General features: G+C 47.6%; 3 protein-coding genes across 10 annotated transcripts; 2 read left to right on the top strand and 1 right to left on the bottom strand.

The window, feature by feature from the left end:
* Positions 1-71: 71 nt before the first annotated feature.
* znf576.2 (zinc finger protein 576, tandem duplicate 2) lies at positions 72-15,670 on the bottom strand. Of its 8 annotated transcripts, none has more exons than XR_014766113.1 (11): positions 15,550-15,670; positions 14,321-14,977; positions 13,670-14,185; positions 8,771-12,661; positions 8,477-8,671; positions 8,306-8,374; positions 7,976-8,177; positions 7,257-7,497; positions 5,813-7,132; positions 3,953-4,122; positions 3,336-3,451 (listed from the first exon to the last, which is right to left on the bottom strand). XR_014766113.1 is itself a non-coding variant. In XM_084702332.1 (5 exons), exons 1-5 carry the CDS (start codon positions 5,911-5,913, stop codon positions 1,035-1,037), a joined length of 1,545 nt encoding a protein of 514 aa, XP_084558458.1. In that variant the 5' UTR covers positions 5,914-6,050; the 3' UTR covers positions 72-1,034. The 8 variants fall into 8 exon arrangements, 5 of the variants coding, with proteins under 5 accessions (XP_084558458.1, XP_084558462.1, XP_084558463.1 ...); XR_014766115.1 differs by having other exon boundaries at positions 7,976-8,159; XR_014766116.1 differs by lacking the exons at positions 3,336-3,451; positions 3,953-4,122 and adding an exon at positions 4,830-5,170 and having other exon boundaries at positions 5,237-7,132.
* Positions 15,671-16,193: 523 nt separating this feature from the next.
* Positions 16,194-20,526, top strand: LOC146300412 (uncharacterized). The gene is made up of 3 exons (XM_084702327.1): positions 16,194-17,101; positions 17,249-18,219; positions 18,453-20,526. The coding sequence occupies exons 1-3, from the start codon at positions 16,678-16,680 to the stop codon at positions 19,638-19,640; spliced, it is 2,583 nt and encodes an 860-aa protein (XP_084558453.1). The 5' UTR covers positions 16,194-16,677; the 3' UTR covers positions 19,641-20,526.
* Positions 20,527-20,795: 269 nt separating this feature from the next.
* Positions 20,796-23,280, top strand: LOC146300411 (uncharacterized). Its single transcript, XM_084706958.1, has 3 exons — positions 20,796-21,002; positions 21,254-21,542; positions 21,629-23,280. Exons 1-3 carry the CDS (start codon positions 20,964-20,966, stop codon positions 23,278-23,280), a joined length of 1,980 nt encoding a protein of 659 aa, XP_084563084.1. The 5' UTR covers positions 20,796-20,963.
* The last annotated feature ends 65 nt before the right edge of the window (positions 23,281-23,345 follow it).

Below are 23,345 nucleotides of genomic sequence, written 5' to 3'. Positions count from 1 at the left end.
ATAATAGTCTAAATCCCATACAAAATAAACACGTTTAAACATTTTATATCCATTATATACACATTGACAGATTTGTTGACAGATTTGTTGCAGCCCTCGAGGCAGCTCTCTTTATTACTTATTGGCAGTGTCCAGTCATGATGGATTATTGTGGAGTGAAAGAAAATCCGTAAAATCACTGAATTCAGGCCACCGTTGTCACTCCTGCTTGCTTGCGTTTAAACCGTGTCAGGTTCATTTTAACACTTCTATATAAAAACACAGTGATCAAATTATGAGTGTGGCGGAATTAACTTGTCTGCTTTTGCAGATAATGAAATGAAAACATTTTACCAACAGGCCTAAATTAAGTAACAATTAATTCTCTACATAATCCTATACTCATTCAGTTATATAATTTAGATCTTAATAATTGCGGTACTTGCTCGATAATTCATCACTTCAAATGCCTCCCAAAGTTAATAAATACATTATTCCTTTAAAAACAATTGGCCATTCAGACATTCACACCAACATTGTGAATTAGACATTTTCTTGGGCCCTTTTTTAAATAGTTACTGAAAATGATAAGATTTAATTTTAAACAAGACGAAAAGATGAAAGAAAGCATGACAAAAAATAATTTTAGAGAGGGGCCTCGTCACTCAACATACCTTACACACACTTCACACAAGCACTTCTAAAAGAGACAAAACACAACACAATTATAATTATGGTTTAAAATAAATCAATTATAAAATGCTGAAATCAACATGATGCCCAGTAAGACAGGTTTACGACAAAATTAACATATTTTGGTTAGTCTAACTAACGGTGAGTGGATAGTGGATCGACAACATGCCTTGTAAACCTCACATTGACCAAAAACCACTCCAAACTCTAGGCCTTCCTGTCAACTCATGATCAGTTAAAACTCCCACAGTAAAAACAAAACTCAAACCCCTTTCCACTAAAAGCCCCCCCCCCCCCCCCCATCCCTTACATTTTTTTGCTCGTGATTTTGAAAAAACACTCCCTCTCCCTCCCTCCATGAATTATCTCTTGCTACGCCCGGCTGGCTTCTTCTTCTCCTCCTCCTCCTCCGGGTGGCTCTTCTGGTGGGCCTTCATGTTGCTCTCCCGACCAAAGCTTTTGCCGCAGGTTGGGCAGGAGTAGCGGCCAGTGGTGTGCACCCGGGCCTTATGGGCCTCCAGCTGCTCAGGGCGAGCAAAGCTCTCCTCACACTCCTCACAGGGGTGGGCCTTCCTGGGGGCGTGCTTCTCCTTCTTGTGGGCACGGAGCTCGGCCAAGGCAGGGAAGGTGAGCTCGCACTCAGGGCAGCGGTGGAGGCGGGACGCATCAGCCTTGGGCTTTTTCTTCTTCTCCTCCTCCTCCTCCTCCGCAGGGTCTTGGCCGTCACCTGCAGTAGCGGGCTGCTTTCCCGTCTCTTTACTCGCGGCGTGCTTCTCTTTCTTGTGGGCACGGAGCTGGACCAAGCCTGGGAAGGTGAGGTCGCACTCTGGGCAGCGTTGCTGGCGGGATGGAGCTGCTTTGGGTTTCTTCTCCTGCGCTGAGGTTTTGCCGTCACCCGCAGTAGCGGCCTCCTTGCCTGCAGCTGCTTTGGGTGGACGTCCTCGACCTGGTTTGGCTTTCGGCTCAGCTACAGCAGCTCCAGCGTCTTCCATGTGGTTGCTACTTTCCACCTCTTCCTTCACCTCCTCGTCTTCCTTCTTCTTCTTCCACTTCCCCTTCTTCTCAACGCCCGCGGCGTCTTCTGGTTTCAGGGCCCGTGCTCGCTTCTTGGAGGCGTCGCTGCCGTTGCATTGCTGGTCTCCCGCATGGTTTTCCTGGTGCAGCACAAGCTCAGCTTCATTCTCGAAGCCCCGGGCACACTTCCCGCAGCGATGGGTCTTGGTGCTGTCATCGGCGTCCGTTCCTTCCTCTGCTTCGGGACGAGGGTGTTGGGCCAGGCGGTGGGCACGCAGCTGTGCAGGGTTCCGGAAGGTCTCGTTGCAGTCCTTACACACAAACTGACGCTCCGGACATATCTGTCTCCTGTGGGTTGTTAACTGAAAAGCACAAAAAAGAGAGAAAAGAATGGGGAACAAAGGGGCGTGACCAACGTTAAAACAAGTTCAACATCACATCTTTTCCATTTCAACACAAGGCTATCGGCGTCCACATCCTCATTTTGCACCGACCTCGGAAAAGGTACGAAAGCACTCGTGACAGTAGGGGCACTTGAAGGGCTTGTCTTCCTTGCTGTGGGTGGGCTGGTGCTCTGTCAACTCTTCAGAGGATGAAAAGGTGCGGTCGCACACATAGCAGGTGAACAGCGTATCTCCCTGTGGGGCACAAACAGACATGGCATGTGGGTGCGTCACAGAAAAACACAAACAAAACAACGTACTCACATTTCTTGTATTAGTTAGTCGTACATCCAAAGACAGGTTTATATAAAATATATGTATGTAGTAGTGGTGGGCCGTAATCTGCGTAAACGTGCTGCGTTAACATGAGACTTATTGAGACTTCTTATTAAGCCATAAAAAAAATATTGCCGTTAATCTATTCTCAAAGTTGGGTTGGGAGCTGGGTCTATACTACGCAAGCTATGATGACTTTCAACTTGATATTTGAGCACGGATGTATACCTAGCTGAATTGCACTGTAGGGGGCGAGTACGAGTCTTCGAACCTGTATGTATTCCTTGTGTATGAAATTACCACATCAAATGTGACGTGCTAACATGGATGCAGCTATGAAGCCGCCAGGTTTGCTTCAGGGAAAATGTATTTTTAAGAAGCTTCCCAATGGAAACCTCAACAAGACTAAGGTTGTTTGCACCCACGATGCGGAATTAGTTTACTGAACAAGTTCTTCCAGTCTAAAATAGCACCTAAACGCAGAGCATCCCTTAGCTAATGCGGAAGATGTTGGGCCAAGCACTGATGTAGCGCAGGGGAAGTCCTCGTCAAACTACTGTTTGAGTGCAACAGACGCAAGCCCGTCAGCACAGCTCTTTCAGCCAAGCTAACCAATCTCCTCGCTCACCTGGCTTGAGAAACCCGTTCTCAAAGACTTACTTTTAGTCATTATTTGGGTAGCATACATATTCTGAATGCCTTCGCCGGAATTCAAATGAGCCATTTTAATCTAGATTAATCCAAGATTACAGTGATTAATCTAGATTTTAAAAAAAAATCTATGCCCACCTCTAGTATGTAGTAACACACACACACACACATACATACATATATACACACACACACACACACACACACATACATAAACACCATCTATACAACTTTATGTAAGTATATATAAACACATGAAAACACTTAAGTGTAGGATACCTGCTGAAGCTGCTGCTTATACTCCTCCCGATGGCTCTTCTTCATGTGCCTCTCCTTGGCTTTGGAGTTGCAGAAGGTGATGAAGCACTGGAAACACTGCAGATTCTCATGTTGGTCTGGAAACGGAGTAGGCTATTCAACTTATGACAATTCACTAGAGACATTGAAAATGTGTTGTCTCTCTACTGTGTAAATAAGGGAAATGCCAGTAAGTATTTTAACAGCACTGCTTTGCAATGAGTGGCTGATACGAGGATCATGTTGTTTAATTGTAATTTGTTGAACTACATGCTCTTCTGGTTCTACCCATTGGGACTTATTTGCTTTTCACAATGTATGCTTTATGTGTTGGCTACCCACAATGTTTTTGGGGCTATCTCGTTGCTTATGATCATTGACCTATGCACTTTTTGTAAACCTCTTCCTTGTAAGTCACTTTGGATAAGGCGTCTGCTAAAGCCTTTAGTAAAGGAATAAATGTGATACAGCTTAAGGACAGGATTTTTGTTACTAGCCTGGGTAAGTAATCCTAAATAACTTGAATTTATGACCAACCCAATACCCTTCAAACTAAGTTTGCACATTTAGTTGATCAAAATATCCCCTTAATAACTCACAAGGTTGAATGACAGTTGGAGGTGGTGGCTTGGTGGTGATGGCCGGGTAGGGTTTCTCAGGTTTAGATGGAGGTTCCTCCGCAGGGGGGTCCGGAGCTCCCCGTCCCATTACTATTTCCTCTACGTTCAAAATGCCCGAATCCATCTTGAGATGATACAAACACCCTCTGCTGATGACATAAATGACAAGAAGCAATCAAGCAATGATTTGCTACCTAGTTTAACTTGAATAGCTAACGAGCTAGCTAGCTTCACAGGAAGCTGAACATGCCTGGAAGCATGCTGACTAAAGCTGCACACTGATTGTGACAAGCTAGGCTAAGCTCACTTGTGCCACATTTATTTTATGTGATAAACCCACTGGATTTAAGCAGCCACTAAAAACAATCAAGCTAGCTAGCCTCCTAGCTACTACCGCATAGCTTACTTTTGTATCGACAGTTGGGGGTAACTAACTATACTCGTTGCTACTGTAGCCACAGACAAGTTTCCGCCAGATGCGGCTAGGTTAGCTCCTACTGGTACAGGACCGACACGGAATAAGGCCCTGCTATGTAGCGCTATCTAGCTAACTTATTTGGCTATCTATCAAGTTTGAACATTAACAGTTATACACTTAAAACAAAATAATAAGACAGGGCAGTGGGAGTAGCCATTCCCAATTAGCATCACTGTCAAACAGTAAGCTAGCTAACGCTACAGCAAGTTTGTTAGCAATAAGTTTGTAGCTACTTTGTGTAGCAAACGTACTGTGTGCTAACGACGGCTAACTAGGGCTAGCTACAGTTCTTTCAGACTTTCATTTGCATTTAACAAAATAGAATTAGTTAACACTAACTAAGTTAATTAAATAGCAAAATAGCAATAGATACCCACACTTAAGGATAGCGTGTTCTCGAGCGTAGTTTGCTAACATTTAAATTGCTGAAATAAAGTTAGCTAACCAGTTAGCCACCACCAACCTCAATCGTTTTGTGTCAGTTTTGGCAAGTATCGTGACGTCAGCACAGACAAAAAAGAGGCTGGCGGACTTCACTTTTTTGTTGTTGGTCGGAAGCTATGCAAGATGCATTTTAGGCAAACGCTTAAATTCGCGTTTTATGTAAACAGTAATTTAAACATATTTCAATTATGGCTGAGCTTGTATCACAAAAATACCACCTCCGGCCATATTTAAATATGTGAACGAAGTGGCTTTTAACCAATAAGCAAGAACAACTCACTTCGTTAAGATTCAGGCATATTGTTTTTAATTTTTTGAAATTATGTTCAATTGAAGTACACAGTATTTCGTGTATGAAATAAGGTTCATAGCAGTCAAGAGGCCACACACACACAATCATCTAAATGTTTCTTGCACTATTTTGGAAACCTTTCAGGAGTCAATAGTCTCCTGATAATTACTACTGTTCAACGTATTCACATCATATGATCAATGCAAATCTAAAATTTCTCTCAAAGATACACAAGACAACGATAGACTACACTCAAAAACCTGCTGACCTCTGATAAAAGGGAGAAGAACTAGCTTAAAAGCATCTTCTAATAAATACCATAGGAGAAAGAGTCTTATTGGGAACCATAACAACCATAACAAATATTGTACAGCGGCAATAAAATTACAGAAACTGGCACCGAAAAGGCAAGATGGTGAAAGCGTGCAAAGAGAAATACTGTTTGACAGAGAAATTAGAATTAAAACCATTTAAATAACACATGATTCAATCTGGTTCATAGAGATAAACAATAGAGATAAACAATACTGGTAAACAATCAGAAAAACCCATGACTGTGGAAATTCAAGAAGCAGTTGTGGTTGCGAGAGATACAGAGAAACACACAACACTTGAGGCACCGCACCCGAGACGTTCGCTCACAGCCTCCAAAGCGACACCTGCTCTCTTCTCCCTCCCCAACCTGCTCGGGCCAGTGGCCCGAACCGTCGTACCGGGTGGCAGCATCTGGCAGAGGCCCTACCTGCATCAGACCAGGATTTGGAAGCACACTTTGGGCATGCACTGTCTGAGCTGGTGGCTGTGGAGGAATCGAGTCCTGGGTGTCTGAGCCGTTGGAGAGGACGAGGGCCTTGGAAACCTCCAACCTGAATGCCATGAGGTTCAAAGGCTCCGGCCCAGGATGGCGGTCCTGCCGGTAATGCAGCCATGAATTGACCAGAGCCACATCTGTAAGGTACCAAAGGACTACTTGGGGCCAGCAGGATGCGGCCGATGCTGACCGCGGGGTGCGGTAAAGTTCTCTCAAGTCTCTGTTAAGACGGGCAGCCTTTTCAGCTTTTTCAAAATTATCGACCAAAGATGCCATATATGGCTGCCCCTTACCTACGGTGGACAGGATGAAGCCATGATGGGATCTGCGGAGCATCAATTTCCCATCTGAACTGACAAACTCATCCCCAATCTGCCCCCGAGCTCCACCTACTTTGCCTGCACTATGAACACACGACTCAAGGAGGCGCTCTAGCATTGCTGGGGTTGAGAGCTCTTGCTTACAGAGATACACCATCCCATCTCTGGGAGCCATTTTTTCAACCGTGCCCTCTTTGTCAGACAGATCCAAACTTAGATCCAAATGTAGGATCATACCAGAGGATCCTAGTAAGACAGTGCTGTTCAGGGAGGGCTGGTTGTCATTGTGGTTGACTGTCCTAGCTGTCAAAGGAATGGTATATTGGTCAATTCCATGGTCCCCCTCTCGCCTAAGCATCTCACATCCTGCCTGGATGCGGTTCAGTATGGGTCGGACCTTCCAAAGGGGATCCATTTTTGTCGCACAGCAGTTTTGTTGATCTGCACACCTTTGTACATTTCTAGAAGTGATTGAGTTTCTACATGTTGTAAACTTAGCACTTTGGTCATGCATTTGACTGGAATGACTTTGGCCTCTCCTGTCTGATCCAGTTGTAACTGGGCCAGCGATGAGATGAATTGGAATGTCTTGGGCTCTGTCCTCGTCACATCCCGTGTCCCTAAGCATGTCAGTGTTACTATTGTTACCAGCTCGGCTTGCACCTCTGTCATGTCTTATGTCCCTAACGTTGTCAATGGGTGGAGATGCTAGTTTTAGCTTGCAGGAAATCTGTGAAAACCGGGAGGCCGACATGGCATCAGCAATCAGTGGAACCTTGGTGAAGTCCTGCCAGTAGAGCTGTAGACTGGGAAACTGAAAGAAACAAGTTTATTAGGTAGTTTAGTGTACAAAATAAACAATTATTTCATTTCCTCCCATTGGTCTTGTTCATTTTAGGGATTGATAAGATGCATGATATGACTCAGTGGGCACTAACCTTTAAAGTTCCCATGGCAATGTGGACACCAACAAACTGACAGACTTCTTTGGCTGTGACTGGGTTTGTCAGTTTGGACATTTTATTTGTACAGTTGGCAATATCTGCCCAGGTATCCCAGCTGAGATACTTGAGGAAATAATCAATGGGCTTTCCACAGCTATTTCTTTCTCCATCTCTTTGTGCGTAGAATGATCCAGTTGTGAGTCTGGAATGAGCCTGAGGCTCACAGGTCGACATTCTAAAAGAAAACCAGACATGGACTATATGACACAAGGCAGGAAGACTGACTTAAATATATTACCTGACTTAAATATATTACCTGACTTAAATATATTACCTGACTTAAATATATTACCTGACTTAAATATATTACCTGACTTAAATATATTACCTGACTTAAATATATTACCTGACTTAAATATATTACCTGACTTAAATATATTACCTGACTTAAATATATTACCTGACTTAAATATATTACCTGACTTAAATATATTACCTGACTTAAATATATTACCTGACTTAAATATATTACCTGACTTAAATATATTACCTGACTTAAATATATTACCTGACTTAAATATATTACCTGACTTAAATATATTACGATGTGATGTGCTGTACAAATGCAGAGGAAAATTGGACATAACCATCAATGCATACATTATTTTCATAAAGACTATGCATTGTATAACTATGAAATACAAATCCAATACTTGATTGTTGTTGTTTCATTTGAATGATGTTGTCCATGTTGATTTTGGAAACCCGTCATAAGCAGGGCTTCTGAGTCAGGTTGTGGATCAGATAATTCCATATCAACAGAATCTTCATCATCAGAACTATTCAGGAGAAATTCTAGAAGCTCAGAAGTGTCCTGCTGTTCAAAGTCAAGTTCACCTGGAAAAAAGAAAATGTCTGAGGACAAGTACAACGGACATAACAAAGTTATCTTGCCCATGTGGTTTTAGTCAAGTGAATGTTGAAAACATCCTGCAAATCATACTCATCAGATATTTGAGTCACTGCACAACATCAGAACGTACCCTCTGCTGTGTCGACCCCTTCTCCTCTCGCTCTGGTCCCCTCATGCTCTTCTCCTGATCTTCTGTCATCTGTCAGTCAAAAGTAAAAAAAAAAAAAAAAAAAAGTTTTCAGTTAGGCTCTTGACGCAAGCACTTAGAAATGTTTATCACGGGTAGAGAAACAATGCTTACACAGTCTACCAAAGGTTGGCATGGCCTGGTGTTCTACAAACTGGTCTCCCTGCTCCCCTGAGGAGGAGACCCCAGGGTGACTCTGAGAAGGCTCCAGAAGAACGTCTCTCTCCTCCTGCTTCACTGGGTAGAAGATGCACTGCCTGACACTGGAGTCAACAGAAGAGGCTTCAATCCGCTCACCCATGTCTGGCTCTGTAAAACCACAGCACACAGTACACACAAGACATCAGTACTGAGTACTTCAGGAAGAGATTGGGCCTTTCTGTTTCAAAACGTTCCTCCTGTACTTACGTAAACCTGGGCCGTTATGAATGTCCACCTGCTCCACACTCCATCTGATCTGCTTGTGCCCCACTGCGTCCGGAGGATCATTCTGTGAAACGGTCATCTCCTGCTTCACCAGAACAGACTTAATACCCTGTTGGTGCTGTGGCTCTGAATGTGGTTTTGTCTGAAAGCTGTGCAATATAGAAGGTGAATCAGAGCGCTGCTCCTCGTCTTCCCCCTCTCTCCGTCTCGAGGTAAGGAACCTCTCCAGTATGATGCCTGGAGACTGGACAGTGTTTCTGTCCTGCTCCCCCACTCCAATTCCCAAACCTTCCTCTGACTTCAGCACTTCCTCCACACTGGTTGTGACCGACTCCAGCTCAAAAACGACCTGCTCCTCCGGTGACTCCTCCAGGGAAGACGGCACGCTCGGTGCAGATGCAGCAGGAACAATATCTCTGTGGGGCTCCAGCCTTGAATCGATCTCTGGCTCAACACTTGAAGCTGCTGCCACACGACAAGGTTGCGGAGCACCAATTTGTACTTCATCTTTCATCTCTGAATCCACAGGGAGCGAGGGCTGCTCACAGACAACCTGGCATTCATCTGTATCTTTGTCTGAACGTACCCGTCTCTGGCTGTCTCCGTCTGAACGTCCCCTTGGTGTTCTCCTTCCACGCCCGGATCCTTTCCTTCTGCGCCTAGCCACATTCTTTGGAGCAACTGCCTTCTTCTCCTCTTCTTTTCTTTGGACTAGTATCTCCTCCTCCTCTTGCTTGATCTCTGGATGCTCTGTAGAGCTGGAGGACGACTGTGTGCTTGGCCTCGTTTCAGCTGTCTCAACATTTTCATTCAGATCCTCATGTGTAAGGGGTTCAAGGGTGTTCTCTACTTCGCTTTGACTCAATCTTTTTACAGTCTGACCTGTGGCACTCTTTTGAGACAAGCTCTGGCCTTCTCTTTCATTTTGTTCCCCTACAGTGACTAAATCCACCTCCAAAAGTAACTCCTCCTTAATGTCATCCTCTACTGGAGCTTGGTGTTCAGAAGTATAATCTGGAGTTGGGGAAATCTTACGGCTCTCCTGCACATGGCTCTGACTCTCTGGGACACCCTCCCCTGCCACATGCCGCCCGCCAGCCTCGGCGTGGAGAGAGATGTCGAGGGTTTCTATGGACGTAAGGTGTGGAGGGAACTGGCCCGACAAGAGGGGTTTCGCCTGGTCAGATATGAGAGGACCCGGGGAGACAATCGGTGGAGTAGAGTGCTCTGGAGGATCACCATGGCCCTGAAGGCTCCTGTCTTCACATCCATCACCTTCAGCAAGAGCCAGTGAAGGGGAGGGGTTCAGGGCGGGGAAAGAAAGCCCTTGCCCTTCTTTGTCACTTGAGGCTGTCTCTCCCACTTCTGCTTCCATGTCCCAGTCTGAAGCGACGTGCATGCCAAATGGGTTTGGATTCATTGGAATTTCAATCGATTTTGTACTCACGTTTGGAGCCTTGCCTAGGTTGGAACCCGTAACGCCCTCAAAGATGTTGCCGTTGGTGTAAGTCAGCTCGGGACTTTCAACGGCATGCATGGCTGCCTTGTGTCCCTGGAGGGAGGAGACCTCATTGAAATTGGCCCCACAGTCGTTACACTCAAGGGCTCGGCCGGAATGAGACGAGGAGATGACTCCCTCGGTCTCCACCTTGGAGGTGCCACTGCGCTTTCTGGGAGCTTTCTTTGGCTTGGTGGGTTGTGAGTCAGAGGGCAAGGTGGTGAAGACAGACGTCAACAGAGAAAGTCCTTTCTGGTTTTTCTTGGGCCTCCCCACTTTTTTCTGCATCCCAACACTCAGCATGTTGAGGGGTTTACCACCTGGGCCGTTCCTCCTCTGTCGGAGTGTGTTGCCTTTACTTGGAGAGGATTGGGACTGAGGCTCCGGAGGTTCATCTGAGGCCTGTGTGGCATCTAATTTGTAAACTTTTAACTGGGGTTGTTTATGGCCTTTAAGTAAAAGTAAGGACTGTTGTGCTAATTTTGGGTCTGGTATATCTAATGAGAGAAGGCTTGTCTTTTCCAGATTAGCCTCTTCTAGCTTTCTCTTTTTCTCCTTCCTGGGCTGTTTGCCATCCTTTGTTTTCTTAGGCTGGCCTTCGTGTAGATGTGTCTGTGTGTTTTTGTTTGGTGGCTTTGGCGAGATGATGGTGTCTTGCTTAGTTGACTGCTCTGACTGTTCGTGAATTGCATCTTTATTCCTTTTCATTTTCTTTTTCTTAGATGTAACTTGCATTTGTTGCACTTGCAAAGTATTGACCGTATTGGTGGATTTGATTTCAGATTTGGATATCATCTTCCTTTGTTTGTCATTTTTTTCTTTCACCGCCTTTTGTTTTGAAGGCACTTTTTTGTCTTCATTTGTTGGCGTTGAGACAAACATTTCATTTTGGTGTTGTGTCTGCTCTTCTCTCTGAATCAGCTTGACCGGCCTGGAAGGTTTTGGCTTCTTGGACTTTCTCTTTTTCTCTTTTTTCTCTTTGGGGCCAAATTTGACAACTAATCGAGCTTTTTTTGTTTTTCGCCGTTTGACAGGTTTTTCAACATTCTGCATTGCCTCCAAACTAAGCTGCAACGTAGCCTGTTTTCTTTTCCGTACTTTTACAAATTCTTGAACTGACATATTTATTGGTGATTGTGAAACCGTTTTAAGCGGTATTGTCTCTGGTGGAGGAGGAGATATCTGCGACACATTATGTTTTACACTGTTTACTTCAGAATGAAACCCCTGTTCCCCTGCATCATAGGGCATGCCAAGGCCATTCTCCCTCATTCCATCTTCCAATGGATGTTTCTCAGTTGAGTCCTGTACAACTTCGTCCACCTTCTGCTTAGCCGAGTCCGTTTCTAGAGTGGAAATTACTTTAACTCCACTACTTGTTTCTGTATGTGCGGTTTCCCCTTGTCCCTGATTACTTTCATGTTCTGAAGTTTGAGTAAATGTGACTGTCTGTGCTAAAGAGGAAGTTGTAAGCTCTAACTCAACCGTTGGGGTGAGAGTTGGGACGGGCATCATTTCACACTGACCTATTAGAGATTGGCCAGAGGTCTGCTCCAGTTCAGTGATTGGCAGCAGAGAGGATTCAGACATTAGCCCCTCCGGTACAGTTGGAGGCGGTTCCATATCCAGAGTCGGTACCAATGGCGTGAGTTCCAATACAACTGTTTGCCCTTGGACCTGTTCCAGTTCAACCACCTCACTCTGAGAGACGTTCCGATCCGCAGAATGACCTTCTGCTGCCTGTCCGGTCTCTGCCGGTTCAAGAAGCTGCTCAGGCCTCATCTCCCCTCTGTGTGTCGTCACCTCCTCAGCCTCAACTATTGTTGGCCCTGTGTTTTCCACCAGGACAGCGTATTCATCCGCCTGCGTGAGTGAAAGTGACGGGTGCTCCATTTGTTTGTCTAGTACAACTGGCTGTATTGTATTCGTTGTCTCTGTCCCCTCACAAGGCATGGCCGTCAATCCCAGTTCTAATGACCCAGTCTCTTTCAACTCCACTTGCTCCAACTGTGGAGGAGATAGATGTAGTTGCAATGGTTCTCCAATGCACTGGAACCGCTGCAGGTCCAGAGGCTGGGCATGAGGTGGCACCTGCCCCAGTACAACCACCTGGTTGACCCTCTGTACGTTTCCCAAAGACTCGATGAGTTTGCGGATTTGTTCAGTGTCTATGTTGTCTACTTGTTGAAGGGGTCCAAGGGGTTCCAAGTGTGGGAAGAACATGGGGGCCGGGGTTATAATAGGCATTCCCAGTTTCACCTGTTGTCCAGCCAATGGCTCTGACGGATGCTTGCGTTTCATGTGGTGCATTCGTGTTTTGTCGGTCTTAAAGGTGGCCTTGCATATTGAGCAGGGGTATTTCACTGCAGACAAACCTAAGGTGAGAAAATATAAGAAGTTAATTATTATAGTACAACATAAGGCATGGCCATTCAAAACACACTGCAAAATTATAAATGATAAGACTGATTTTCAATTATTCAAGGAAAGGCATTTATAAATAATGAGGGAATTACATTGTTGTGATTAGAAAACATGGCAAAGCGTCATCAAGTTAACAGTTCCATCAAATCTATCTCTCCCTGTTTAATCTGTTAAAACTCCACAGATGAAACTGGCCCTTATAAATGTTAGATCACTAATTAACAAAACATTTCTAGTTAATGATATGGTCAAAGAAAATACCTTAGACTGCATCTGTCAAACAGAAACCTGGCTAAACAATGACCAATGACACGTCAACCACAACTCTGATAGAAGCGTGTCTGCCCGATTACAGCTTTCACCAAGTTTCTAGGAAATCAAAAAGAGGTGGAGGAGTTGCAGCTATTTTCTCATCTAAACTGTTGTTCAAAATCACTGAGCTTGTTGAATTTACATCAATTGAATATCTTGTTATAAAATCAGAGCTAATATCATTACTAGTGGAGGAGAAACAGACATCTGTAGATCCCGCAACATAACCTTGAGCAACCATGAACCATGAGCAACCATGCTCATAACCATGAGCAACCATGAACATAACCATGAGCTCTTATTAATTACACCAGCTATAACACTGCGATCATCAAATGCAGGCCTATTAGAGGTCACCAAAAGCAGTTATAAGAAGACTGTGGCTCGAGATACCGCAAAGACTGCGGTTTGTAATCAAAAGGCTTGAGCAACATAGGTGCTGGACTGCTCTGCAAAAGGTCTGAGATTGTTCTGGATTACCGCAAAGACTGCGGCCTGTGTTCAGAAGGTTTTTTTTTATTACTTGTATTACGTATAATATTGTTTTTATTGATTTTCTGTAAAGCATTTTGAGCTGCAATTCTTGTATGAAATGTGCTATATAAATAAAGTATTATTATTATTATTATATTATCAACATTCCTCACCATTTTTCTTCTGCAGTGCCTTCGCAGAGGAAGCCTGGATCTCCTCGCTTCCTTCCGATCCTTCCACCGAGTGTGTCAGCTGATGTTTCTGGAGAGCCTTGGGCATGCTAAAACGCTTGCCACACTCCTTGCAGACATACGGCCTCTCCCCTGTGTGTGTGCGGCTGTGATATTTCAGCAGGGTCAGAGTCTTGCAGGGCTTTCCGCAGACTGTGCAGGTGTAGCCATGCTGACCTATGTGGACTTTCTTATGGAAGGTGAGCTCTGAGGATCTGGAGAAGGCGTCGCCACAGATGGGACACTTGAACGGCTGCTTCTCGGTGTGGGCCCGCTGGTGGGTCATAAGGTCAGTGGAGTTGGTGAAGTGACGGTCACAGACGTAGCAAGCGAACAGGGCATCCCCCAGGATGCACTGCTCATACTGCGCTGGGTGGCTCAGTTTGAGGTGGCGCTCCCTGCTCTTGTGATCGCTGAAGATGATGTGGCACTCCAGGCACTCCAAGGAGAGCTGGGAAGCTGAATGAGGAAGAGGTGGATGAGTTTTACAAGGACGTCACATCGAGGCATCGCAACTCTGTGTGACACACTGTCAAGTTTGTTACTCAGCTACAAGTTCAGGGCTTTCACGGGAATCAGAAAAACAATCCTTACATGTTAGAGGCATCACCACGGACTTCGACATGTCCATCTTCAGAGGCTCCAGTCTGTCCTTCTTGGGAGGGATGAAAAGTTTGCGAGGCACGATGTTACACACTTTCACCTCCTCTACATCCATAGAAGAATCTGGAGCCCCCTCTTCACGATCATTAGACTCTATAGAGACATCTGACAGATCAGAAACCATCTTAGTGGGACAAGTCAACTCTGGTGCGCTCTCCAAATCTACTTCCCTAGTGGTAGATAAAAGCTCCAGCATTGGTTGAGGGTCTATAGATCTGGCCCCAGTCTCACTGTCTACTGGTTGAGGGTCTATAGATCTGGCCCCAGTCTCACTGTCTACTGGTTGAGGGTCTATAGATCTGGCCCCAGTCTCACTGTCTACTGGTTGAGGGTCTATAGATCTGGCCCCAGTCTCACTGTCTACTGGTTGAGGGTCTATAGATCGGGCCCCTGTCTCACTGTCGACTGGTTGAGGGTCTATAGATCTGGCCCCTGTCTCACTGTCCACTGGTTGAGGGTCTATAGATCGGGCTTCTGTCTCGCTCTCCATTGGCTGTGTCGCTGTCTCACTCTTAGCTCGTTGTTCTAGCCTCTCCATGGTCCAGTGAATTCTCCCTGATTCCGTTACTTGACCTGGGTGTGGCAACCCTGCATGGAAACACAGAAAGTGAAACACTGTAGGCTACCAAATAAAACAGAATCTAACTTTAAAATGCTGAGAGGGTTTAATCAAATGTATGCATTAGGCTCGATAGTGAGCTTCATCCTCATGTGATCGATGCAATGTCTTGCGATCACACAGTCGGCTCAAGAAGACAGCAGCAAGCATAGCAGGACCTTTCAAAGCCTTGCAGGCGTCAATGTTAAATCTGTACCCAGCTGTCGCCAGTGAATGGATTTTGTATAACAAAAGACGAGGTGGACGATACAATTACTCGCCCATCATGAAAAAAACCGCGATAATGTATCACTATCAGCATGTTTTTCCAATGCTATAATTAACCAGGAATTGAATGAATCCAAAATTAATGAATGAATCCAATGGGAATAATGCTTAACTAGCTCTCGCTGAACAGTCAACAATTGATGATTATAATGCGTAGACTGCACAACACCCGTAGGGCCAGTTGAAATGCAAATACTTTGTGGCCGGCCGTTGAGCCACTCGAATTATCATGCGTTTAACGTAAGTTATAAACCAGCAAGTTTAACAACATTACCTCAGTGGGATTCGTCAGTCCATCTACATATATTTACGTCGCTTCCACTGTGTCTTCTTGCACAAAGCCACCGAGGAGGCTGGCTGCAGACATGATGACGTAGGCCCCGCATAACTCATGGGGGAGTGGGACCTGTAGTTTTTCCTTCATAATTGCTGCCTCGGGAGTCGTTGGCTGTCGATTTTAAATATAATGTATAATAAATTGTGATGCTCAATCGTATAAGTAGTATGAATAGACGTGTTGAGAGAACTTTAGCTAAAGCCTATTAATAGTCTCCATGTAGTGTTCAGCCCATAAGCGAGACTGAGTTGATTGGAAAGAGGATGGGAAACTAGGGGCCATATCAGCCTTAAAATAAACTGCCATTTCTAAAACTGTAATGTTATTTGGTTGAGAGTTTTATCATGTTTAATCTGAATTTACCAAATGTTTTGCACTCAGTGACTGCAGTGTGCAGTCGATATTACTTGCTGATCAATTAATAAATACATTGAGGCTAGTGTGTCGCAGCCTCAAAACCTGAGCAAGCTCAACCAAATTTTAGGTCGCGAGAATTTTTATTTCAACAGCTCTAATGTGCAGTACCACTCCAGATCGCTAAGTGCTCTAGCGTTTGCACTGCTGCTGCAACGATGGCTTTTGTTGCCTTTTTACCGCGGAAGTTCGATCCAGAGGTATCCAGTGGCAGTGGAGAATAACGTTAGTGTTACAAACAAGCGCTTGATTTTTTATTGTTGCCTGGTTCGAACACCGAGTTTTAATCAGATAATCATCAGACGAGAAACATGTTTAATTGTCTGTGAATCGATAGTGTAAATATCGTAATAATATGCATTTAGGCTAGCCATCATCGTTTATCGGACGCGTGCACTTCTGATTTTCCATGTGTGCCCACCAAATGCAAGCTTATTGGCTATATATTAGCTGGGCGTTTGGAACCGTACCGTGTTTTTTGCATGAGAGGTGAGAAATGGCTGATTGTATCTAGTTAACACGGTTCGTTGAACAGCTAGCTAGCCATTGATTTAAGCCCACAGACTAACCTACAGACATTTTTATGCCACGCTGGTCTTTATGGACCCCTCCCTAGTCAGCTAACGTAAGCACTGCATTGCCGCAGCCACAATGTCTTTAGAGTATACCATCGATATCCAGCTGACAGAGCTAGGGTTTCCTGACATATTTGAAGCGGAAGAGACACCTGTCAAAGAAACACACGATGCTACATCGTCGATTAATGCCTCTACCTCACCGGAGCCTCCAGTGGAAAACCTTCCAACCCCCAGTCCATCTCCTCCTCGTACACCTGAGGCGAGTCAAACGATCAGCGAAGAAGAAGCAGAGAAAGACGATGGGGGAGAGGGAGATGACGGACAGGGAATTGTCAGAGAAGCTCAACATATAGAGACAGGTACATGTAATGCTGTAAATGGACAAGAAGAGGAAAGTGGTCTGGAAACGGAGGACACTGACGACAGTGGGGTCTCCGAAAGGGAAGAGGAGGATGAAGATGATGATGAGGAGGAGGAGGATGATGGGCTTCCCTCAGGTAGGCTTATGGAATATACATTTTCAGTTGCATGTCCTCGCTCACATTTAAACGTGTACATTTGATGCTTAGACAACAGCTACCCATTGGGCCCATTTATTTATGAGCCATTTATTTTAACCATCCCCATGTTTACTCCGGTGACAGAGTCAGGTGGTTCTTCTGAACACCGCTGTGGAGTCTGTGACCAGGTCCTGTCCTCAGACTTCCAGCTCCGGGAACACATGAACCTGCACACAGGAGAACGCCCGTATTGCTGTGCCGAATGTGGCAAGCGCTTCTGCCAACTGGTAAACTACCGCTCTCACCTGCGAACACATGCCCAGCCCAAACCCCTGGCCGCCGACTGTTGCCGCATCTGCCGCAAGACCTTCGAATCGGTAAAGGCCCTCAAGCAGCACCTGAGCAACTCCCATTTCGAACCCGAGTTCTACGAGTGCGACGTGTGCAAGCGCATCTTCACCAACAGGTCCGGGTGCGAGGACCACATCAAATGGCACAAGGCAGTGATGGGCAGCCACGTGTGTCCGACCTGCGGACGCCACTTCCACCTCGGCCGGTCGCTCAAGCGGCACATGCAGAGGAAGTGTCGCAAATGGAGCTACGTCTGCTGCGACTGCCCCTTGGTGTTCAAGAGCAAGAACGCTCTCCTGAAGCACAGCTTCACCCACCTGGGCCTGCTGCCGTACACCTGCGTCCAGTGTCGCCGGCACTTCCGCCTGGCGCGGCACTACAACCAGCACAAGTGCGAGCCCGACCGCATCCAGTGCGTGGCCTGTCTGGGAGTCTTCACCAGCCAGGACGACTTCCAAAGGCACAAGAAGGACACTGGCTGCTGGGGCCACCAGGGCTCCAAGGGGAGCGAGATCCGCTGTATGGAGTGCGGCGAGAGCTTCGCCAGCATGGAGGAGCTGAAGAAGCATGCTGGGGCTCATCAGAGGGTCCTGACCTGCTTCGTTTGTGGCAAGGGCTTCCGATCGTCTCTGCTTTTGATGTCACACATGGGCGGTCACGCGAGCCAGAGGCCATACCTGTGCCAGAAGTGTGGCGTGGGATTTCCCCACCAACAAGACTACGACTGCCACCTCAAGAACTGCGGAAGCATAGTCCTTCCAACGGTGAGTTTTTCAATAGGGATGTATTTTTTTAAAGTTTTTTTTTCTTCATACGTGTCATAAGTACAGGTCAGGTCTTCTGTTGCTAAGCATTTTCCTCGTTACGGGGGAATTTACACAGTGGATTTGTGTATGCAGGGCAGTTATTGAATGCTTATTCTTGTGGAGAGGCACAGTTGGGGGAGGGAGAGGAGGGGCAGTTGTTCTGAGTGTTAATTTTCCCCCCCGGTTTGTAGATGGCTCCAAAGAAACCTCAGACGACAACCCAAGCTGCTGCTACTGTGTCCCCTCCCCAGCATGCCCTAAAGATCGCCATCCCTGTCCACAAACCTGGCCCGCAGGTTCCCATCCCTGTGTACAAACGTGCCCCAACTGCAGTTCATAAGCCTGTGCAGAACGTTCCTGCGTCAGCGGCCCCCGTTCACGTTTATAAGCCAATCAAAGCAATGCCAACCGTTGTGGGAACCCCAATCGCCCTCCCTGCAGGAGTCTTTAACAGTGCCCCTGCCCCGGGGCAGGAAGGGGATGGGTTGTGGAAGCTCTCCCTGGATAAGAATCCTCCTCCTGGGGTGAAGCTCGTGGTGTTTGTCCCCACCAACAGCCGTCTGGCCTCCGGGCTGTCTGGCTCATCCACCGGTCCCGAGACCCCGGCCTCTTCGGTCTGTCTGCCCAAGCCTCCTGTTATGGTGCTCCCACCTGCTCCTAGAACTGGGCTGGGGGTGGAGCAAACCTTCAACCCTGTGCCGAGTCCATCACCCGGTGCATATCAGCACCCGAACGTCCCTCTCGATTTGGTCAAAAAGCCTGGGGGGAACAAACAGGAGCCCAGTGATATTCAACCTCTCGATCTGTCCATGTCCTCCTCACCCAAGGCAACACTCCCCGGGCCTCCGCCTTTCACCCTCCTCCCTCCCATGAAGAGTGAAAGCAGAGACCTGGGGTCTTCAGTGGAGCCCACGGGTTGTGCTCTGGACCTGGCGCTGGTGAAGAAGGAGCCTCAGTGTCCAAGGCCCAGCGGTGGAGAGCAGAAGCCCGACACGAGGGCCTCGAACGAGGGGACGGAGGAGCTGTCGGAGAAGGGCACGTGCGATACGGAAGCACGGAACGGGAGGAGCCCCGTCCGTTCTCTGGCCGCGGTGAAAACGGTGGACCCAAAGTTTGAAGACGACGGGCATCCGACAGGTGAAGAGGGAGGGGCGGGTGAATCGACGCCGTGTAACGGTGAGCTCCGGCCTTTCGAGCTGGCGGCACTGAGCGACTCGCAGCCAGTGGGAGGATCTTCGCCCACGACACGGCCCACAGTCTCCCCCTCCCCTCCCCTCTCACTGGGCCGCACAGCACACCACGTCCCCTTGGCATCACGCTCTACTCCCTCGCCCCCGACGAAAAGAATCAAGTTAGAGGACAGTCCAGAGAAATCGTAATAAATCTCTTCACATTTTGTGTAAGACTGCTTTCAGCTGCTGAGGGACACAGAATCACCCTAGACATTCCTGCGAAAGAAAACACTATATACTGCGTATAGCGCTATTGTAGTTGACACAACATATGCAAGTAAAAACTTTGACCCAAGGGTTTATAGAGATCGTTTTTTTACTATTATTATTATGTATTATTGAAAACTCCATTAGTGTACCTCCTTTTGTCTTGCATAATATTCTGACTTTGAACACTGTAAATATAGACTCAATAACAATCAGTGTGCCTCGCTATGGGAGTTGACACCATCTAACTATGGTTGTTGCAAGAGGAATTGTGGAGGAGATGCTTAAGCTAATATGGGACACATGTGCTGTCAACAGTGTCCTGCACTCAATGTCGCAACCCTGCATTCCAAAACATTCGTATTTCAATGCAACTTGATTATCACATTGTAGCTGGGATCTTACATGACAGCAATAACGACCAGCACATTGAACAACACGTTGTTCCATACAGTGTGCTTGGCCTACTGTTTACATTGTCTTGTGTGATCAGATAACTTTGTTTTTAATGTATGTTTCTTGTTTAGCCAATCCTCTGTGGAAAAAAAAGATTCCATTTAATTCCATCCCATCAACTGCTGTACAGGACATTTGATCTCTTTGTTTAGAAAGTGTTACGGTTTGGAGGATTCAGTGTAGGCTGTAAGTGTTAAGAGTTATTCAAGACTGTTAGTTTACTTAAAAATTTTGCTCATTATGAATGTCCATTTGAGGGTTTTTTGCACTGTATGTATATGTTCTGACTTGATGATAACGATGACATGTTACGATGAAGGCGAGTCAGTGATGAATGTACTGTAACTTTAATAAAATATAGTTGAAAACAGCTGGTTCATTTATTTATTTTTTACCGTTCCACAAAGCTAAGGTCAATACCAGTGGTGGGGACTTCATACTTACCAAACTTGTAGTAGTTGACAGTTGTACATTTTTATAGCATACACACTATCTAAACTCCGTTTACAATTTGTACATATCGTAAATGTAAATGTACATTCTTCCACATCGGGCGAATAAAAAACTACGAATGCTGTCACATGGTTAAGGAGGCCCGGAAATGATTCGCAAGCCCAGCCTTTGACGTTGTCGTTTTATAATATAAGCTAAAGTAGGTGCGGGACAATCGTAAACATGATCGTAATGCATGTATTTTGACGTCTTATACACATGTTGCTCTGAAAAAGACTATATAATCTGAATCCTCCATTTATATTTAGAAACGTTCGTGAGATCGCTTTACTGTTGGCTACATACCACATTCTTATGAAGCCTACAATGGACAAAGACAAGTTCGCTGTAAACGTAGGTATACCCATATTCCCATTTAACATTAGCCAAAACCGTATAAATTGATTTCAGATATTGTTATATTTTTTAAAACATAAAGTGCATACAAGAAAAAAAGCAGGGAAAGTGTATTATTAGAGGCTGTAACCAGGAGAAGTGCAGACAGCTTGTGCGTAAGGGGTACTTGCATAGTTAACACCGTTACACACATCTGTCAGATACCTTATATTCTGTAATACAATCATTGCTATGTCACCTTCTTCTAGCCAGCTCCCTGCACCTCCTGGTTGGAGATGCAACAGTTCATTGGCGACCTGATTTTGTCAGGTAGCGGATCCAGCCAATCAATGAAGGACTTGAGCCAGCAGGAGTTTCTTCGTGTTGCCTGGGAGACGACAGGGAGCGAGGCCCCGAGGCTGAGAGACACTCCTCCTGCAGCTGCACATCTACCACAACCCAGGAAAGTCCAGGATAAACCAGCTAGCTTCAGTCGCCAGCTCCAGCCCGAGTCTGGAGAAACAGCTGGAGAGGCCAGAGACAGTATAGGAACACGGGGTGAGTCATTATGTGATCAGGGAATCACAGGTTTGATGCTGGAGCTTTACAACAATCTCTAATTCCTGTTGTTCTCCATCTCGCAGTCCAACATCACGCCTGCACCTGCCCTGGCTGCCCCTACCCCTCTCCCCCTTCCTGCCTTCCCTCCGGCCATCCCCCCAAACCCAGAGACACCCTGTCCATCCGGCCACACTCTGACTCAACGTGCCACCCCAAGGACCTCAGCTGTCCTCCGGTGAGGCGGGCCCAGCGTGAGTCAGGGCAGGAGGAGGCCGGTGAGCCCAGCAGCACCACCTCCTCCCGGGCCGATCCCAACCGTCTCCAGAGGCAGGAGGCCGGAGCTCCGAGTGACAGCGACGGCCCCGACACCCCCGCAGCCAAGGGCTCGACGGGCCCCGTGTGCCGCCTGCCCACCTACCCCTGTCTCTGCTGTCACCGGGGCTTCCAGACCTGCGCCCAGCTGCTCCAACACCAGCAGGGGGCGGACTCAGCCTTCTCGCAAACCCACGCCCATCACCATTTCCACCACCACCACTGCCCCTTCACCTCCTGCCTGCCTTGCCCCTCCCTAGCCCGCCCACACTCCCCCTCTGAGCAGGCCCCGGCCCCCTTCCCCTGCCTGTCCTGCCAGCGCTCCTTCCCCACCTGTGCGCAGCTGCTCCGCCACCAGCACTGCCACGCGCAGCAGCAGCCGGAAGACGAGGGCGGGGCCTCCTCCGGCCCGTCGCTGCATCCCTGCATGCATTGCGCCGCCTCCTTCCCCAGGCCCTCTCAGCTCCTGCAACACCAGCGCTCCCAGCACGCCCACAAGCCGGCCGGCTTCCTCTGCACCGAGTGCGGCAGGGCCTTCAACTCTCACAGCAACCTCCGCATCCACCTCAACGTGCACACCGGCGCCCGGCCCTACTCCTGTCCCGACTGCGGCAAGAGCTTCAGCCAATCAGGGGCTCTGAAGATCCACAGACGGATCCACACCGGAGAGAGGCCCTACACCTGCGCCTACTGTGGCCGGGGGTTCCCCCACCTGGCAGGGGTCCGTGCCCACCAGAGGACCCACACAGGGGAGAAACCGTACCGCTGCACCCAGTGTGGGAAGTGTTTCACCCAGTCTGGGGCTCTGAAGATCCACACCAGGATCCACACAGGGGAGCGTCCGTTCGTCTGCAGCCTCTGTGGGAAGGGCTTCTCCAACCGCTCTGGGATCCGCTTCCACCACCGCACCGTCCACGGCCTGGTCCCGGAGCCGGGGGCCGGGAGGGGACTCGGGGGTCCCAACGGCGGCTCCCCCAGACTGGGCACTTTACCGGCGGTCTCCGGGCGTCCGAGCGCCAGCCTGGCCGTCACTTTTGGTCTGAACACGTGCACGGGCTCCAGTACGGACACAAACCTCCGAGGTCTCCACCTCCCAAGGCTGGATCCTCCTGGGTCTGGGCTTTCCTCCAACTCCGCTTCCAAACCTCCGCCCCACCAGCCCCTGCCCCACTCGGCCTACGTGAGGAGCCTGTCCAGGGGGGCGGAGCCGTACAGTGGGAAGGAGGCGTCCGGGAGGGCGCTGATGTACGCGTGTGAGGACTGCGGCCTTCGCTTCGCGGACGCCCCATCCAGGAACCGCCACCAGAGTCAGGAGCATTACTCGACCGAGGACGGAGGAGGAGGGGGGGCGGGAGGAGGAGGGGGAGGAGGAGGGGGAGGAGGAGGGGGGGAGGAGGGGGGGAGGGGGCACGAGGGAGCATGAGGGAGACGCTCGAAGGGAGTGAGGGTAGGAAAGGTGGAGGGAGGAGAGCATTCTAAAAACAGTTT

This window comes from Hypomesus nipponensis, chromosome 2, assembly GCF_054491055.1.
Source record: "Hypomesus nipponensis isolate SF chromosome 2, ASM5449105v1, whole genome shotgun sequence".
Lineage (NCBI taxonomy): Eukaryota > Metazoa > Chordata > Actinopteri > Osmeriformes > Osmeridae > Hypomesus > Hypomesus nipponensis.
This window is presented reverse-complemented; position numbering and strand designations above follow the sequence as displayed.

Excerpts from the sequence above, each read along its gene's own strand:
- znf576.2 (XM_084702332.1), bottom strand. The coding sequence starts at position 5,913 with ATGCTGCCACCCGGTACGACGGTTCGGGCCACTGGCCCGAGCAGGTTG. Across the intron at positions 4,123-5,812 it reads GCTGTGAGCGAACGTCTCGG|CAGAGGGTGTTTGTATCATC; the intron begins GTGCGGTGCCTC and ends TTATGTCATCAG. Across the intron at positions 2,325-3,335 it reads ATAAGCAGCAGCTTCAGCAG|GGAGATACGCTGTTCACCTG; the intron begins GTATCCTACACT and ends TGTGCCCCACAG.
- LOC146300412 (XM_084702327.1), top strand. The coding sequence starts at position 16,678 with ATGTCTTTAGAGTATACCATCGATATCCAGCTGACAGAGCTAGGGTTT. Across the intron at positions 17,102-17,248 it reads GGATGATGGGCTTCCCTCAG|AGTCAGGTGGTTCTTCTGAA; the intron begins GTAGGCTTATGG and ends CTCCGGTGACAG. Across the intron at positions 18,220-18,452 it reads GAAGCATAGTCCTTCCAACG|ATGGCTCCAAAGAAACCTCA; the intron begins GTGAGTTTTTCA and ends CCCGGTTTGTAG.
- LOC146300411 (XM_084706958.1), top strand. The coding sequence starts at position 20,964 with ATGAAGCCTACAATGGACAAAGACAAGTTCGCTGTAAAC. Across the intron at positions 21,003-21,253 it reads AAGACAAGTTCGCTGTAAAC|CCAGCTCCCTGCACCTCCTG; the intron begins GTAGGTATACCC and ends ACCTTCTTCTAG. Across the intron at positions 21,543-21,628 it reads AGACAGTATAGGAACACGGG|TCCAACATCACGCCTGCACC; the intron begins GTGAGTCATTAT and ends TCCATCTCGCAG.